Below are 19618 nucleotides of genomic sequence, written 5' to 3'. Positions count from 1 at the left end.
AGAACATTTTAGATACTATATTCATCTAATAATGTAGAAATTGAAGAATCTAAAACTAAAATCCTAAATTTATGTACTTTTGAAGGGCCAATGTAAGATTGAAATAATAACTACAAAGCCATTAGTTTGCACTAAGCAGGGGCCTTTTCCCCCAATCTTCGAAATAACCCTGAAAGGTAAAGAGGTAATAAGGTAAGCTGAGGCTGAGAGGCTGGGTGACTTCATCAACTATATACCTAAACAATACAAGTGTTCTTTTTTAGACAATGAACTAACCAAAAACACCAAACAAGAAAAAACCTGAAGTTCTGGAGAACTTTAGTATTGAGATAATTTAAAATAACAAAAACTTTCCTAGGAAGTGCACCCCATCCAGGTATATAGAATTCTCCAATGAAAAAAGTCTTTAAGACTTATAGGTAAACAGAGACTGTTTTACTACCAAACTACAGGGCTTTAGTGGTATAAATCTGAAAATATCTATATAATATTTTCAATAATAAAAATGCTCTAAGAAAGAGTATATAATCTAAGAGCTTTCTAATCTATTAGATCTTATAAGGATTTTGAGTTTTAAAAGGAAAAATAATGGATGAAACTACAGAAATATGAATAAATGTTTTAAAAATAGTTTTTCTTCTGAAATGACAAAATACCACATCAGAATAAAAGGAGTAGTATTATTCAAAGCTAAATGATGTCAGGCTTTTAAACAATCAATAAGCTGTAAGGGTTGGGACCTCAGTAATTATTTCAACCATATGAATGCTACATTATCAAACACTGGGACAAGTACAGTCTTGTGTGAAATGACTACTGGAGATCAAATAAGCATATACGAAATAAATAACATACTTTCTGTTTTTAAACTTTTTAACACCACAATCATGTCAACCTATGTGGTACTAATTCTTAGCACACACACTTCCATCAGTGTAGCCATTATACACTTGTAAAGGCAGACTTCAAGTAATCCCAACTCATAAAAATAAAGTTAAACATTAATCACATCTCAAAAGCATCAATGTTATCTCAAAATAACGATTTTGTTCCCTGAAGAAACTGGGCCATACAGAAATCAATAGAGTTTATAGGGATGGCTTTCTGTTCACCAGGTATAACTACTTATAAAAGACCCCAGAAGGTCTTTCTGGAAATCCTCCACAGAAAAAAAAATAATTCTATTTATCTCTCTCTCTCTCTTTTAGACTCTGCTCCCCCCCCCCCCCCGCCACTTAACCCTCTTCCAAAAGGTTTAGGTTATAAAAAAGTGAATTTAGGCCGTAATCAGAAACAGCTTGCCCCAAGACCTAAGATTTCTATGATCTTTGCATAGTCAAGATTGCAGGAATTGAGACTTAATAATTCATAGACCACAAACACACCCTGGTAAGATTTTTCCCTTCAAACACTTATATCCCCACTCTTGGGAACCCTAATGGGTGTACATAAGCCATATAGTACAACCTTTTAAAAAGGACACCGACGGTAGGTGGATGATCTCCACGCTCTCCAGAGAGAAGTCCTCACCTAAACCTCCTGCACATTCCCTTCTGGGGCTTTAAAGCACAACTGTCATTCAGAAGAATGGTAATTGTTTAAGCGTGGGTGAGGAGGGAAAAAAAACCGTACGCAAGATATATAACTGGATGGGAAAGGTTGTTAAATGCAGTCTCTCCGGTATCACGTAACTAGCCCAACCCGCTGCAAACTTTTAAGAGATTAAGTTACATTCTTCTGCAATTCCACCCTTGACAGCTGAATCCAGAGATGCCAGCGAGTCATGCACGTCCATTCCCACCGCTTCACCCGCGGGTGCGCGACTATAACCCACGGTCAGCGAGGGCTAGTGGCTGGGGGAAGCAGGCAGGGCTGCAGAGAGAGGGCCAGGGGAGCTCACCTTTTCCAGCTCATCATGAAGCTCTGCCAGGCTGGGCCGGAGCAGCTTCTCACCCAGCTGCGCCGCTGTGTGCCGGTAGTGGTCGATCCTGGGCACGGCGTCCATAGTGTTGTGGCCGAAGGTGCGCAGGTAGTAGGTGTTGGTGTGGGTGTCATAGTAGTAGTGCTGGTGGTGCCCACTGCCGCCACCGCCGCCCGAGTGCAGGCTGCTCCCCTCGCTCAGCACTGTGTCCCCGCCGTTCTGGAAGCTCACGTTGGGCCCTTCGCCGCCGATCCCCGCCGCATCCGACATGCTCTCATCCGCCGACGAAGAGGCAGCCGGGTCCACGAAGTTCACACGGAAACGGCCCTTGGCTTCCTCGCTGCCTTTGGCTAGACCGCTTTCGCCGTTGGCTTTCCCGTCTGCCGGGGTCTCCTTGCCGCCCGCGCCAGCGCTAGCAGCCGCCGCCGCCCGCCCGGCATTCTCCGAAACCAGATCCACCTGGAAGCGGCTCTGGCTCGGGGTGGGCCCCAAGGGTCTGCCCAGTCCGTCCCCGGCCGCCGCGGCACCCTCCCCGCGCACCCCGCCGCCACCCCGGCTCGCAGCCGCAGCATCCTCAGGCACTGAGGGCACCGCCGTGCCGGGCAGGTCCACCCCGGCGGCAGCCAGCGCGGCGGCTGGAGGCGTCTCCCCACCCGCCGCCAGCCTCGGGGCGCCGGGGGAGGGCGCCTTGGGCCCCGGCTCCATCTCCGCCCGACCCCCGGCGGACCGAGAGAGCCTGGCGGACCTCGCGGACTGCACGCCCTCCGCACCCCTGGCCGGCGATGGTTGCGGCCGCAACGCCAGGTAAGGGAGTCGCTCTCCCAGTCGCGCTCGCGGCCGCTAGCCCGGGCCGGCACGAACGCCTCCGACAGGCGAGTCTGCGCGCGAGTGCAGCAGCCGCGGGGCGGTCCCCGCTGTTTAAAGCCTCGGCGGGGCCGCGGTGGTGGCGGCTCCGGCTGCTGCACGCGGGAGGCGGGGCCCGCGGCTCCTCCGCCTCTCAGCCCGCCCACCCGCGATCCCGCAGTGGCGCGCAGCGGAGACTCTCTCGGTGCCAGGCTCCAGCGCGATCCAACGCAGGAATCGCGTCCGGCCAGTCCACGCCGGGCCTCGGGCAGCACGAGCAGCACAGTCCGGGAGCGGTCGGGCGCCGCCTCGTTGTCGTCTCCGGGAAGATCTCCGCGTCGCTTCCTCCTCTTCCGTCGTCCTCCTCCAACCCCTCCACCTCCCTCCCCCGCCCCGCTCTGCGGCGGAGAGGAACGGGCCCCCCGGCCGCCTCCCTCTCTCCCCGCCCCTGGGACCGCGCGTCAGTGGGCCGGCAGCCCAGGCCACGGCAACTCGGGCTGCGGACGGTGCCCGGCCGGGCCGGCGAAGGGGAGCGCTGCCCCTGCCTCGGCACACGCTTATTGCTGATGTTCCAGCGACAGCTGCCACCGCGGTGGTGGCCCCGGAGAGTATCGCCTGCTCCTTTTTTTGGTTTTTTTTTTTTTTTTTTTTTTTTTTACGTTTCTGAGCTCTCAGTATTGGACCCAGCCGGCGAGATCTCGCGAGATGCTGCAGGACTACCCGGCCGCTTCCCCTGCGGCGCGTGGTACCCGAGGCGATGCCGGTGCCGCTAACCGCCCTGCTCTCCTGCGGGTGATGTCTGGGGCTTTCTTCTTGGGCCCGCAGGTGCTTCCGGAGTTGGGGGCAAGGTGCACCCTCCAGCAAGGCCTGGCCTTGCTAGGAGCTCTGGACCGCCGCGAATCCCCTCACCCACTCCAGGCCTGAGCCTAGAGGGAGGCAGGATTTCCTCTGGGCTGCCTTTGAGGCGTTTACCCGCCTGGCAGCGTTAGATTTGCATAACCAGATACGAATTCCAGTGGAGATGCAGTGGGTGTGTCTGCATTTCCGATTACACCATCATTTTAAAAGCTGTGATGTTCGAAGGTGAGAAAGGAGCCTTTTTAACTTGTAGCATTTCCCCCCCCAAAATAGGAAACAGCATATAAATGAATACACTGAAAGCAATAACTAACCGTGGACTACTAACTAGGAAGTTTTGACGTGCTTGGGGTATGAAGAATTGGGCTATTTCAAGTAAAACATAAAGGTACTCTTTTCCTGTGCAGGCCTACTTGTAAAATGTAGGGGAATATAATTATTGAACTTTTTTAGCAGTAGAATATATTTTTAACCTAAATGCAACCCACAGCCCTGCATAAAGTCATATAACCATGAAGGGCTTTTTCCATCCATTTGTCTTTTATTTTTGTATTGATATTTATGTAGTTTTAAATTTTATTTTGGGGGATAATAACTTCCTTTGCTGAATCCTGGAAGCATGATCAAGTAGACACAAGTTTGCAGAGTTGTTTGGAATTACCAAACTACCCCCCTCAAAAAAAAAAAAAAAAAAAAAAAGAGCTGCAACCAGTCAGTCTTCAAAAAATTATTCTAAAGATTTTATTTGACATTCACAACTTTTCATCTCAGTTTATTATTTCTGTTGTAAATATGAGAAGAGAAAGGAACCGCTTTTGGGTCATGTGGCTACTGTTTTAAAAGCCCCTCATGAACTTTAGCAGCAGAGAAAACCTAGACGGGGCCAGTGCAATCAGGTGGTCCTTGAAGTGCTATAGCTTCTACTACAGGATTGCTGCCTTAGTAGCTGATCAGTATGGTACCTTTCAGCTCCAGAGCTGAGCTAATTTCACTGCTGTGGGAACTCAACATTCGTGGATCTAAACAAATGCAGAGCCCCTGCTAGGAGGTGCTCTGTGTTAGGGGGATACAGTGATAGGCAAAAACAGACAATCCTTTCTCTCCTGGAGCTCATAGTCTAGTGAGAGAGAGGCAGTAAACAAGATAAATAGGTAAAATATGTAGCAGGCTTGAGAAAGGGGCATGGGATGTGTGTGTACAATGGAGGTAGTAAAATTGTTCACAGGAGAGCCCCCGTGAGAAGATGGCATTGGAGTGTGGAAATGAGTGATGAAAGTGTTTTGGAAGTATTTTGGGGAAAGAGTGTTCTAAGCAGAGGAAACGCCAAGGTTCAAAGGGGAGAGTGTGCCTGAAATGTTCATGGAATTACATGTAAGCCAGTGTGACTGATGCTGCAAGGATGGAGAGAATCAAAGGCCATTAGGTCCAAGAGTTTGGGGGTTGGGGACATGACAGACTAGAATATGTAGCTCCTCTTTGGCTCTTGGAAGGTCTTTGGCTTTTACTGAGTGGGATGGTGTATCAGCTTGGGCTGCCTTCTCACTTTGTCCTCATATGGTAGAAAGAGAACTCTGATGTCTCTTCTCTTGGGTACCAGTTCTGTCTGATCAGGGCTCCATCCTTGTGACCTCATTTAATCTTCATCACCTCCGTAAAGGCAGTCACATGGATTAGCACTTCAACGTAAGGATTTGGGGGAGACACAATTCAGTCTCTAGCAGATGGTCAGTTATTGGAGGGTCTGAGTAGAGAAATAAAATGATGTGATGATATTCAAAGGATCAGTCTAGCTGCCTTGTAAATACACAAGAGGGTAAGCGGTGGTGATAAAGAAGCAAGAAGATGTATTAAGAGGTATTGCTACCATCCCGGAAATGATGGTGTGGCTTTGACCCCTGTGTGTATGGAAATGGAAGCAAAGTGGTCAAACTCTGGGGAGGCTGTAGAATTTGCTGATGAATGTGGAGTACTGAAGAGAACCCAAGGAGTTTGCTGTGAGCAACTGGAAGAATAGTATAGCTATTTTCTGAGATGGAGATAATGAATGGAACAGGCTGGAAACTGGGAACCCAGTCTGATATGTCTGTTGGAGGAAATGAATGTATAGTAACAATAAATAGCAGCCACTCATAAATGTGTGATTGCAAACCAAGAGTTCTAGGACAGAGAAGACTATGGTACAATGAGAATGTGAAATAAAGGGACCAGACTTAGGGAAATGACTTGTCAGCTGATGTCCAAAGGGTGATTAGAATTAAACTAGAACTGGGGTTGGGGGGCGGTTTCAGAAAAGAGAAGTATTGTGAGCAGTAGCCCTCTTAGAGTGAACACGGCCTGTCTCGGGGGTTTGAAGCCAGTTTGATTAAAGCAGAGGGATTAGAGGACAGAGTGACAAAAGATAAGTCTATTTATTCTAAAAGCCCCGTAAAACCATTAATGGGTTTCCAGGGAGATGGGGGTGGGGGCACATAATTAGATACACATTTATTAAAAGTCTCTAGTTATATTGTGGGCAGAAGATTGGTGAGCATCAAGAGTAAGTATGGAAAGACAGGATACAATTTCAGTAATTTAGGCATCAGATAATAGCAATAATAGTAACTAACATTTGGAGTTCCCGTTGTGGCTCAGTGGTTAACAAACTGGACTAGCATCCATGAGGACACAAGTTCAATCCCTGGCCTTATTCAGCGGGTTAGGGACCCAGCATTGCTGTGAACTGTGGTGTAGGTGACAAATGTGGCTTGGATCTCTTGGTGGCTGTGGCTGTGGTGTAGGCTGGCAGCTATAGCTCTGATTCGACCCCTAGCCTGGGAACCTCTGTATGCCACGGGTGTGACCCTAAAAAGACAAAAAAAAAAAAAAATAGTAGCTAACATTTATAGGGAATTTATGTCCTGTATACTGTTAAGCTGTATATTCATAATCTTATTTAATTCTTACAACACTATGGATAAAATCATAGTTTTGTACCTATTTCCTGGGTAAGGAAAAAAGTTTAAGAAACTTGTCTGAGGTGGAGTTCCTGTTGTGGGCTTAGCGGGTTAAGAACCAGACATAGTGTCCATGAGGATGCAGGTTCAATCCATGTCCTCGCTCAGAGGGTTAAGGATCTGGTGTTGCCACAAGCTGTGGCATAGGTCGAAGATGCGGCTCAGATCTGTTGTGGCTGTGGTGTAGGCTGGCAGTTGCAGCTTTGCTTCAACCCCTAGCCTGGGAACTTCCCTATGCCACAGGTGCAGCAGTAAAAAGAGAAGAAAGAAACTCATCTCAGGTCGCTCAGCCAAAACCAAGATTTGAATCCAGGAAAATTTCTCCCCTAATCCAAGCTATAGGAGTTTGAATTCTGGGGGATGCAGGGATGTAAAGAAAGGGAAAAAGAGATATGGGTGCTTAAGCGATAACTCAGAGGACTTGGATATGGATTGAAACAATGAGGGAAAACAAAGGATACCCGAGTTCTCTAACTCGTTCACCTAGAGTGAGATGTAGTGACATTCGTGAGAAAGAGAGCATTCTAAAGTTAGGTTTGGAGATGACTGTAAGAAATTTGGTCTTGGGCATTTGGGGCCTGAGCTACCTTTGAGACATCCAAGTGAAAATTAAAGTATTAGGATGGAGTTCCCTGGTGGTTGAGCAGGTTAAGGACTGGCGTCACTGCTGTGGTTTGTTCACTGCTGTGGTTACAGGTTTGATTCCCAGCCCTGGAACTTTTGTATGCCACAGGCGCAGCCAAAAAAAAAAAAAAAAAAAAAAAAAAAAATCATTTGGCTACATGGGTCTCATGCTCAAAACAGAAGTTTGTAAGAGAGGAGAGTACAAATGCAAGGGTCTTCTGCAAGGAAAGAATTACTGACAGCATGGTCATGTCTACAGTCCCCCAGGAAGATGCTCTCGAGCAGAGTGTTGGAAGTGTTCTGTATTATTATGGCCCAATACAAGAGCCATCGGTTTTGAGCCCTTCAAATTCCTATTGCAACTGAGGAACTGAATTTTTTGTTTGTTTGTTTTAAGTTTTTTAAATAGCTCCATGGGCTAGTGGCTAAATAGAGTTAAAAAGGCCTAGGGCCCAGCTTTGTGTGATTCTAGCATTCAATGACTAGACTAAAGCAGAAGTGGCGTGGGAGATGAAAACCAGATGAAGGTATTTTCACAGTAGGGTCAGCTGTGTTAACCTGGGCTGAGAGGTGGAGAAAGATGGGAGGTGAATATATATTACATATAGTAACATGTATTAGCTAACATTATGAGAGGATAATGGGAGAAGGTACAAGGGTTCTAGGAAAGAGAATCAAAGTATGCATGTGAAACTTCTAGAAACACTGTCAGGAGAGGTCTCCTGTCATTCACTGTTAGCAAACACCAGACTTAGAGGCTAACTTGGAGAACAGACTTGTTGCAAGGGCCATAATGGAGGAGTAGCCCGATCATTTTGCTCACATTCCCCTTTCGCCAAGAAGTCAGTCGTAGAACATATATGTATCAATGTTCTCGGAACGATATGTTAAGTGTATTTAGAATTTTAGGGCTGTTGTTCCAAGCCTGTCATCTCACAGATGCTAAAATGTCCTAAAAGGAAATGAAAATTTTTAGACTTGAAACTTTGTATTTTGCAGCTTTAAAACATGCGAGGTACAAAACCATTTAGAGCCTTTAGCATCACCTTTTTTTGTTTGAAATTACAGTGAGTTATAGTTCAATATGCTTGCTGTGCTCACGTGCTGCTGGGTTTTGTTTTCCTTTTTTACTAGCTAGAAGCAGAGTATAGATTAGGTATTGGTATTTCCCTTGAGGAATTAAGTTGTTATTTTATCATGAAAAAAAAAATTACCCTAGAGCAGCTAGTGTGTGCCGTAAATGTTATAATTTTGTTTTCTTATCTAAGTCCAATCACATTCTTCTTAAATTAAAAGTATTATAAATATTTAAGTCAGTCATAGAATTAAACATTAATCCAAATCTATGCTTTTTATCTAAATACTAAATAAATTAATATTTGTAAATTATGTCTTTCAAAAAAGATGGCCAAAGATTTTGTTGAATTTAAATCTTTTGTTTTGCTTATGCAAGCAGTAAATTCATGACAAATGCATTTAAAATAATCACATTATGTCTTTTCTCGTACCCTGCTTCTACCTTTACATGTGTTTGTCAAAAAGCAAATCAAGGGGAGTTCCCATCGTGGCGCAGTGGTTAACAAATCCGACCAGGAACCATGAGGTTGCGGGTTCGGTCCCTGCCCTTGCTCAGTGGGTTAACGATCCGGCGTTGCCGTGAGCTGTGGTGTAGGTTGCAGACGTGGCTCGGATCTCTCGTTGCTGTGTCTCTGGTGTAGGCCGGTGGCTACAGCTCCAATTAGACCCCTGGCCTGGGAACCTCCATATGCCGCGGGAGCGGCCCAAGAAATAGCAAAAAGACCAAAAAAAAAAAAGCAAATCAAGGAAATTACATTCACCCAAATTTTGTATTGGAAAAGTTCTTTTCCGTCTGTACTAATTTACTTCTAATTCTGCAGGCTTTCAACATTTGCAAACTTTAAAGTTCAAAATTGTTACCAAATATGAATGTGTTGGAGTTCCCGTCGTGGCTCAGCGTTAGCTCAGCGGTTAGCGAACCCGACGAGCATCCATGAGGACACCAGTGCTATCCCTGGCCTCATTCAGTGGGTTAAGGATCTGGCGTTGCGGAGAGCTGTGGTGTCTGAGCGCTGCTCAGATCCCGAGTTGCTGTGGCCTTGGTGTAGGCCAGCAGCTGTAGCTCCGATTGGACTCCTAGCCTGGGAACCTCCATATACCTTTGGTGCAGCCCTAAAAGACAAACAGACCAAAAAAAAAAAAGAAAGAAAGAAAGAAAGAAATTAATAATGTCAAGTAAATATTTTTACAAGATAGCTAAGTGGTCTCCATAACTAGAGTGCCTGGATTTGAATCTCAGCTTCACCAGTCACTAGTCATATGACCTTGGGCTAGTGTGAACTCTGTGCCCCAGTTTCCTCATCTGTAAAATAGAGATAATCATGGTAGCTTAACTCCTAGAGTTATGAGGTGTACATAAATTACTCTCTCTGAGGTGCTCAGGGTACATGGTAAGCCCTAAAATACAAATGGTAAATAATTGTTTACAACATTTAGTGTCATAGTGAAATTAGAAAATGGTGCTAAGTCAAAACTTTTAAATTGTATCTTTTTTTTGGTGCGTGTGTCCCTTTTTAACACGTTATGGTAGTACAGTTGAATTGCAATGTTGTGTTGGTTTCAAGTGTATGGCAAAGTGAATCAGTCGTACATGCCCTTTCATCCATTCTTTTTCAGATTCACTTAAGTTTTTAAATTGTGCTTTTTTGGAGCAGTTACTATCTGCTACTCAGGTTTCCACTACAGATGCAAGAAGAAGGCATCCTCATGTTTTCTGTCTGTCTGATTGTGGCAGCCCGGATTGAATGGAGGAATACAGGGGGAAAAATTAAAAATAAATAAATAAATAAATTGTGCTTTTCGTTTTGATTTTAAGAAGCTTTTGCATGATTTTTGAGTAGCATGTAAAAACTATTTTTTTTTCCCTGTTGCAGATTTGGAGTTTTAAAAGCAGTTTTTACTGTCATTATTTTGCTGTGTCTTAATTTGGAAGATGGAACAACAGCCCAGACTGAGGTGAATAATCCTAAATTCTTTTTCTCCTACTATGCCTTATAAAACTAATTGTGACTAAGACCATTATGTGTGAAATGGATGTTACATACTGAAGTATGCTATAGGAATAGTTTGCCTGTATTTCACTATACTTTCCCCCAAATGAAGGTTTAAAACACATCAACACTTAACAAAACACACACACCTTTACGAAGTCAAATATTATAATGTATCCCATAACTAAATTACATACCTACATTTTCTTCACTCTTAATGAAAAAATGTAATTTTTTATCCTCCATTATATTCCTTAATGATTACTCCATTTTCGATTTTCAAAGAGCCACAAGTGTAATCAAGATATGTTTTTGTAATTAAGATGCCTGAAATTCAATAAGCATAAATATGGAAGAGATCTTATAGGATTATGCAGTAATACCCTATTTTGAGGAATAGACTAATTGTTCTACCTTGGACACCTGAAAAAAACAAACTTTTTTTTGGTTAGTAACCATATTCTTATGGTTAGAAATCCTTACAGCCGTATTATTAGGCGTGTGATAAATGTCTCAGCCAGACTGTGAGCACATGACCAATACTTATTAAGAACAGTATATTCTTTCTAACGGCTAAATTGAATTATTTTTCTAACAATTCGAAGTTTTTGCTTCATGACCTATTCTTCAGAGGTTGTGGTAACTCATAAAAATGTAGGGTTATTTTTGGTTTTATTTTCTAAATGATTTCCTTTTGCGTGTCATTATAGAGCGAAATTTCTAAGTACGTAATTATTTTTATTGCTTTCCTCTGGGCTCTTTCCAAGTAATTTAATCTTCCTTATATGTGGGCCAAAACTATTAAGTTCAGTATTCCACTTTAAAAAAAAAAACAAACAAACAGCATTTCCTGTCGTGGCTCAGCGGTAATGAAGGCAACTTGTATCCATGAGGATGCGGGTTCAATCTCCAGCCTCACTCAGTGGATTAGGATCTGGCGTTGCTGTGAGCTGTGGTATAGTCATAGATTCGGCTTAGATTCCACATTTCTATGGCTGTGGTGTAGGCTGGGAGCTGCAGCTCTGATTGGACTCCTAGGCTGAGAACTTGCATATGCCGAGGGTATGGCCCTAAAAAAACAAAAAAAAAAAACCCAAAAAACAAAAAAAAAACCCAACTGATGCTTATAAAGGAAAAGACAGATTTTTACAGTTTAAGTAATTGTTTTTGCTTAAAGCTGGGTCATCACATCGGAAATCATATATTGACCTGAGTACCAACTCTTCTGATTAGTCAAAATGTTTTTCGGAGTTCCCTTTATGGCCCAGGGGAAACGAATCTGACTAGTATCCATGAGGAAGAAGGTTCGATTCCTGGCCTCGCTCAGTGGGTTAAGGATCCAGCATTACCATGAACTGTGGTGTAGGTTGCAGATGAGGCTCGGATCCTGCATTGCTGTGACTGCGATATAGGCCGGCAGCTACAGCTCCAATTTGACCTTTAGCCTAGGAACTTCCCATGTGCCTTGAGTGCGACCCTAAAAAGACAAAAGTTTTTTGTTTTTTAAGATTTCGAACTGAATGTCCACCTCTATTTCAACCAGTTTCTAAAGACATAAAATTCTAGAATATATATAAATTTAAAAATCCGCATTTAGGAGGTCAATTAGATATTTATGATATTTTCCTAATTATAAAGGTTTCATGTAGAAGTCATAGGAACAATCAAAGGTAAATAGTACTTATAATGCTATCATCCTAAAATAGCATTTACCTTTCGGTTTTTGATGTTACAAAAAGATTGTATGTTTTGTAATTTTTAAAACTTAACAGTGACACGAACATCTTTCTCTATATAATTATCTTGGGCTGAATGTGTCCTAATGGATTCATAATATTGCATCATTTGGACTTTCTGTAATTCACTGCATCTGTCACCTATTTTTTAATGCTTAGTTCATTTCCTTCATAAATATAGCAAGTAATACTGCATTGAATATCTTTTGCGTGTAACTTAATTTATAATTGATCATTTCCTTTTTTTTTTTTTTTTTTCTGTCTTTTTAGAGCCACACCTGCAACATATGGAGGTTCCCAGGCTAGGGATCAAGTCAGAGCTGTAGCTGCTGGCCTACACCACAGCCACAGCAACACAGGATTCAAGCCTTGTCTATGACCTACACCACAGCTCACAGCAATGCTGGATCCTTAACCCACTGAGCAAGGCCAGGGGTCGAACCCACATCCTCATGCATACTAGCCAGGTTCTTTAGCACTGAGCCAACACAAGGAATTCCAGAAGGACAGAATATTAAAGGACCTTACTGTCTCAACCAGATTATGAGCATATGACCAAATGTGCCAGTCTGTTTCTCCTAAGAGCTTTGAATATTGAACGGTGTGATGCAAAGTCGGAAACTAAGTCCAGGAGTTCCCGTCGTGGCACAGAGGAAATTAATCTGACTAGGAACCATGAGGTTGTAGGTTCAATCCCTGGCTTCGCTCAGTGGGTTAAGGATCCGGCATTGCTGTGAGCTGTGGTATGGGTCGCAGACATGACTCGGATCTGGCATTGCTGTGGCTGTGGCATAGGCCAGCAGCTATGGCTCTGATTTGACCCCTAGCCTGGGAACCTCCCTATGCTGTGGCTGCGGCCCTAAGAAGACAGTAAATAAATAAAAGAAAGTCAGTCCAGTTACTAAGACTATTAGCTGCTGGTACTTCACTGCCTGTCTCACTAGAGAACTGCTTTGCTCTGGGCAGCCGGCAGAGGACTGGCCTAAGGCACAACACAAAAAGCCCTTTGCCTCTGCCTGGGACCACTCTCCTGAGCACCCTGTGGGATTGGCTGAGGCTTCAGCTGCATTATGAATGAGTCTGCTTCTCCCCGTGCCCAAGCTCACCTTCCTCATTTCCTCCCTGATGTATCTCCTGGAAGCACTCAACCAGCAAACATTTCCTCATCTTCCATCTCAATCCACCCCCCTTTTTCTTTTGTCTTTTTAGGGCTGGCACTGAGGCATATGGAGGTTCCCAGGCTAGGGGTAAATCAGAGCTGTAGCCGCTGGCCTACGCCACAGCCACAGCAACGCAGGATCTGAGCCCAGGTCTGCAGCCTACACCACAGCTCACAGCAACACCAGATCCTTAAACCGCTGAGCAAGGCCAGGGATCGAACCTGCATGCCCGTAGGTGTTGGTCAGATTTGTTTCCCTTAGCCACAATGGGAACTCCCTCCACCCTCTCTTAGTCCAGGGGCGGCATTCAGACAAAACTGTATTGTCGTCCTTGCTGCATCCAATTCTCTTTGCTTTGGCTTTCCCATGTTCTCCCAGTAACTCACCCTAAGTTAACCAGAGTTGGTTCTCGTGGCTTGCAACCAGAAACCAGTTTGTTAATACAATGTTCCTTGCCATTTTTCCAGTGTCTTTTACTTTCCGATTTTAGGAGTTTTTAGGTGTCACAGGTATAAACCTTAAACTAAATTGCTTCTCTTCAGTTTGTTAGTTGCATTGTAGTTTTGTTCATTATAGTGTTGATACTCATATTTTAAAAATGAATTGCTATCAAGTATCTCAGTCTTTTCTTCTGTGATTTATACCTGTGACATAATGCTTAGAGAGTACCTTTGCATCATAAGACCATGTACATGAAATTAATATGTGAATATGTTTCAGCTTATGGTTTTATGTTTAATCCCCTATTTCATTTAACATTGGCTTTGGTATAAAGCAATGATTTCATAATTTTCTACAAATAATTTGCATAACTCAGCTTTTATATTAAAATCTGCTTTATCCATAGCCTCAAATTTCAATGTGGAAATAAGAGAAACATCCATCTTTCACTTAAGACAACCGTCTAGATGTGTGTCTCAAGCTGGCCAGATAGCTCTGCTATTCTTCTCAGGAGCTCTCACCTCTGGGTCAGATGCATTTGCTTCTTTTCTTTCTTTTTTCTAGTCACTGGGAATGGGGAAATAGTGGAAAACAAGCAGCTTCCTTAACAACACACACACAAACACACACACACACATTCATACGCTTACATCCATTGCCCCAGATTCAGGCTCTTGGCTCTGCAGAGCAGGTTGGGAAATGTCACCTTTTGCTGAGCAGTCGCGTGGCAGCCAAAACCCATGGAGTTGGAATTCCCTGTGATGATGAGTCCTGGCAGTGGGTAGAAGTAGGCATTTGGAGGGTTTATAAAACCTTCCAATACAAGTATTAGAATGGTAATTATGTTGAACATGAAACTGAAAATGTACCTACAGATATTAAGTGAGAATTAACACATAGCTAACAATTTGGAAAGGTGTTTCCCCATCCAAAACTGTGTGTGTGTGTGCACGTGTGCGTGTGTACCACAGCAGTGAAAGCTTCTCTTCTTCCTCCTTTACACCACCACCATGTATTTGGATGTGGAACATGAGTTGAGGGTAGGTTTTTTTTTTTTTTTAATCTAGATGATTTTAAGCCTCCTGGCATGCTTCATATACATCTTTTGTTCAGCTCTCAGTCTTTTTTTTTTTTTTAATTTTTAATTGTAGTGGATTTAAAGTGTTTTGTCAATTTCTGTTGTACACCAAAGTGAGCTCTCAGATTCTTTTTTTGCAGGTTAGGTAAATATGAGCAATAAAGATAGGAAGACTCTATGAGTATGATTATTTAAGAGAATTTGTCATTTATGTAATACATTCATCAAGAAATACTGTATTCTTGAAAAGGAATGGCCCATATCTGATTTAGGAATAATTATTAAAGATCAAATAATGAAGAATAACCTGACGTTCTATCTTCTCATCTATTCTAAATGTATTCAATACTAGGACTGATTTTTTATTGTGATGCTTTGGACACAGTTTTTTTTAAATTTTTTTATTGGACACAGTTTTATTCAATTTCTCTGTACTTTATTTTGGTGTTACGAATGCTCAAACCTTAGAATTCATTGCACAAATCCAAAGATGACTCCTTGGAAATTATGACATAAAACATACATACAGGGAAGTGTTTAAACACATATCAGCATTTTGATGAATGTTACAAAGCAAATATCTGTATAAGTCATATTCTAAGTCACCAAACATAACATTGCCAGGTCTCCAGAAGCCCCCAAATGTGCCCCTTCCACCTTACAACGTTTTTGTCCCACTCCAGAAAGTTTGTGATAGTCTTTCTCTGTCTGTCCTTATACCCCTAAGGAAATAAGTGGATTCTTATTGCATATTTCTTTGCTCTCTTGCATATTTCTTTGCTCTCTTGCCTATTTTCAGCATATGTTTGTGCAGTTGATCCATCCCGATGTATTGTAGTGCATTTCTCTTCACGTTGTAGCTTTGACTTGTACAGCTGTATCACAACTGATGTAGCCCTTCCACTGTGAAAGAATATTCTGATGGTTTCCAGGTTAGTTTTTGCTTGTGATACTGGGTTCGTTTTGTTGTGAACATTTTAGTACCTGTGTCATGGTGAATAATTGTGTAAGTTTCCATCCAGTGGATATTTAGGAAGGTACTACTGGTTCATAGGGTATGTTATTCACCTTCAGTAGATGGTCACAAACCAGCTATAGAGAGTGACAAACCATAGATGGCAAACTGGTTTTTTTTGTTTGTTTTTTTGCTATTTCTTGGGCCGCTCCTGCAGCACATGGAGGTTCCCAGGCTAGGGGTCTAGTCAGAGCTGTAGCCACCAGCCTACACCAGAGCCACAGCAACGCAGGATCCGAGCTCTGTCTGCAACCTACACCACAGTTCACGGCAACGCCGATCGTTAACCCACAGAGCAAGGCCAGGGACCACACCCGCAACCTCATGGTTCCTAGTCGCATTCGTTAACCACTGCGCCACAACAGGAACTCCGCAAACTGTTTTTTAAGTGGTTGTACCAAGAATGATATTATTTTTAAGGTTCTTTACCATATATCTTCAAATATTTACTAAAGTTTTCTTGAAAGCAAACTAGTTATACTATGGTATTTTATTTTATTATAAAATAAATTTTAAAATACCATCTAGAAAGGATGGAAACGCATTCTTTCACACTCTTTTAAAAGTTATCTCTGGAGTTCCCATCGTGGTGCAGTGGTTAACCAATCCGACTAGGAACCATGAGGTCGAGGGTTTGATCCCTGGCCTTGCTCAGTGGGTTAAGGATCCGGCGTTGCCGTGAGCTCTGGTGTAGGTTGCAGATGCGGCTCGGATCCCACGATGCTGTGGCTGTGGTGTAGGCTGGTGGCTATGGCTCTGATTGGTCCCCTAGCCTGGGAAACTCCATATGCCTCAGAAGCGGCCCTAGAAAAGGCAAAAAGACCAAAAATAAATAAATAAATAAATAAATAAAAGTTATCTCAGTAGGGATGATATATAGATATGTATTATATGAAAGATTTATTATATATTATAAATTTATCCAGTATTAATTTACAACATATATTAAAATATGTAATAATGGAGTTCCCACTGTGGCTCAGTGGATATGAACCCCACTAGTATTCACAAGGATGCAGGATCAATCCCTGGCCCTGCTCAGTGGGTTAAGGATGGTGTTGCCAAGAGCTGTGGTGTAGGCTGTAGTCACGGCTCAGATCCCAGGTTGCTCTGGCTGTGGTGCAGGCCAGCAGCTGCAGCTCCGATTCGACCCTTAGCTTGGGAACTTCCATGTGCCACACCTGAGGCCCTGAAAAAAAAAAAAATTAATTATTGTTTATATATCATAGAAATATATAATTAGTTAATGATATGTTCATATAATTACATACTATGTAGTGTATAGATAAATTTATATCAAATATACATGTTACAGCATTATAGCTGTATTATAAATATGTAATATAGATAAATATGGTATAATAAAATTTTAAATCAAGCAAAAATCATAAAATGAAAAAAAGTCTACTTATTCCTCTCTTGAAGTTCTGCTTTAAATGACTGCCTAATTAACGCTTTATTTTGTATGCTTCCTGGAAAATGTTTATATGTCTGTATTTCTCCATGTATATAATGCACAAGGTATTTTTGGTTTATATTCACTTTATTTAACTGCATGTATGATTCCATTCTTTTAACAGCATGTATAATTCTTAGTTTGCAGTACTAAATAATATTGAATTGATTGGGTATACAAGCGTTTATTTATTTAACCAGGCTGAGTAGTTGATGGTTACTTAGGTCATGTCTAGGTTTTTGTTATTACCATTGATAGACAAGTGAATACATTAGAACATACAGGTTGTAATTTTGAGTTTATTCATTGGGTAAAATTCTAGCAGAACTTATAGTTCACAGTGTGCCTTTTACATTTGTATAGATGCTGCCAAATTGCCCTCTGAAATGTTATAAAACTTACATTTCCATCACTTGCAATTTGCCAACATTATGCATTATCAGAATAATTTATGCTTGTTTTTCTGATCATTGAAAAATATAATTTGTCTTGGTTTGTATTTATTTACTTATGAGTGAAAATTAAGCATGACTTTGTTTCTATTTTCCTGTCAACTGCTTGTTAATATCCTTTGCCTGTTTTTGTTTTGGGTAGTTGCATTTTTTTCTCTTAGTGTTGCTGAATGCGAGTTCCTGTTCCTGACACACAGTGAGGCCAAAGAAACGCAGACATCAGAGTTTAGAGCAGAGAAAGGCCCTGCAATAAAGCAGGGCCAAGCAAAAAGAACTGGTGCTCCTGCTCAAAAAACCCCAACTCCGCACTAGTTTTCAGGGAGAAGTTTTTATAGGCAAAATTTAAAGAGAGGGCTGCTGGGTATGTGACTTTCTTCTTGATTGGTTGGTGGTGAGGTATTAAGGTGGTGCTCCGAGAATCTTGTGCTCAGCCTGAAGTTGCCATCCTCCTCCTAGGTGGGAGGCCTTAGTTCTTGCAGCAGAAATTTCAAAGATATATTGTTATGTATGTTCCTTGAGCAAGAAACAGAGCTCTATTTTACTGCTGCACTATTGTTTCTTGATTACTTCTCCTTTGTTTGGGCATTCGATCTCTTTTCTGATTAGCCACTGTTAGTATCTGCCCTTTGGTACTCAGGGAAGGTCTAGGAGCCTGAAGCCTTTTTCCTACAAACAGGAAAAGGGGAACAGCATCAAGGAGAGCTTCACAGTCTCGTTCTCAGTTTCATTAGTGATTTGAAAACTTATTATAAATTTTATAAATTAAATTTTTGACTATTATGTACTGCATATATTTTCCTATTTTGTCGTTAATTTCTACACTTTGTTTATAACTTATTTGTACATAGGTTTTCATCTTTTTTATGATTCTTGGGTTGTACATAACTTTCATTGCTTAGAATTGCTTAGAAACCTATTATTGCATGTGCTGCAATTTGTTTTGTAAATTTAAAAAGACAGCTTAAATTCAGTCCATCTACAGCTCAGCCTTTTCTTTTTTTCTTTCTTTTTTTGCAAAGAATTCTAGAAGGAACTACTGTAGATCGGTGGATAAATGACTCTAATGAGTTTTGGTTGTCGAACAAAAATGCATTTAGCATTTAAATGACTACTCTGTCCTTCTTCCTAGGCCGTCCTAAAAGTCAATGGGTAGGAAAGTGTTACTAGTAAAGAGCCTTGTCTTACCAGACAGAAAGTGTGCTAGGAAGGCAAAGAAAGAATGCCATACCTTCTCTCCAACCTTCCTTCAAACTGAAGGTCCTGACTTCACCTGGAACAAAACTGGCAAGAACTCCAGTATCTCTTATAGTTTATCCAAGTTTAAACTTCCGCTTGTAACGAATGAAATGAAATTGATTTATACGGACTTTTTCTATATTCTGTATTTATTTTATAAAACTTGTAATAGATATTTTTATAGAACAGTTCAAATATGACAGATATACGAAGATTGTCAAAGCTCTTAAGCACATCTAAGTGAGTTAATATTTGAATATATAAAAATAGTCCTTGTGAACTAGCTTATGCTTATTAGTTCTCAGCTAAAATGTCTTCTCGTGAAACCCAGATTAAAAGAAGAGACTGAAACATGTCTAAATATTAATACAAGTAGTGGAGAGCAACCAATCATACAAGACTTTTTAAGTTTATAAGTTTTAAGGATGTTTAAAAATTCCCCAGTAAGAAGTTCCAATTGGGGCTCAACGGTAATTAGTAGCCATGAGGATTAGTATCCATGAGGATGCAAGTTCAATTCTTAGCCCTGCTCAGCTGCAGTGTAGGTTGCAGATACAGCTCGGATCCCCGGTTGCTGTGGCTGTGGCATAGGCTGGCAGCTGTAGCTCCAATTTGACCCCTAGCCTGAGAACTTCCATGTGCCACAGGTGCAGCCCTAAAAAGAAAGAAAGAAACAGAGAGAAGGAAAGAAAGAAAGATTACTGAGTAAAATTAACTAATGTAACATCAGATTTTAT

The 19618-nt window shown here is 42.0% G+C and overlaps 2 protein-coding genes across 17 annotated transcripts in view; one reads left to right on the top strand and one right to left on the bottom strand.

Annotated features, from left to right (window-relative positions):
* SLC12A2 (solute carrier family 12 member 2) overlaps positions 1-2813 on the bottom strand; it is a 92878-nt gene extending 90065 nt beyond the window's left edge. The window contains exon 1 of one of the 2 annotated variants that reach the window (XM_003123899.5): positions 1901-2813. In XM_003123899.5, the coding sequence (XP_003123947.1) occupies positions 1901-2626 (726 nt within the window). In that variant the 5' untranslated portion in view covers positions 2627-2813. The remainder of the gene's footprint in view (positions 1-1900) is intronic. The other variant, XM_005661615.2, reaches the window with a different exon arrangement.
* The window catches only part of LOC100516424, a 77414-nt gene continuing 60497 nt past the window's right edge, over positions 2702-19618 (top strand). For 11 of the 15 annotated variants that reach the window (XM_021084715.1, XM_021084711.1, XM_021084713.1 and 8 more), the window contains exons 1-2: positions 2702-3847; positions 10191-10272. In XM_021084715.1, the coding sequence (XP_020940374.1) occupies positions 2704-3537 (834 nt within the window). In that variant the 5' untranslated portion in view covers positions 2702-2703 and the 3' untranslated portion in view covers positions 3538-3847; positions 10191-10272. Of the gene's footprint in view, positions 3848-10190; positions 10273-14050; positions 15884-19618 lie in introns of those variants that run through there. The other 4 variants (XR_002341889.1, XR_002341888.1, XR_002341887.1 and 1 more) reach the window with 2 other exon arrangements.

Source organism: Sus scrofa, chromosome 2, assembly GCF_000003025.6.
Source record: "Sus scrofa isolate TJ Tabasco breed Duroc chromosome 2, Sscrofa11.1, whole genome shotgun sequence".
Classification (NCBI taxonomy): domain Eukaryota; kingdom Metazoa; phylum Chordata; class Mammalia; order Artiodactyla; family Suidae; genus Sus; species Sus scrofa.
Note: the sequence above shows the minus strand (reverse complement) of the source record. Positions and strands in the feature narration are given on the sequence as shown.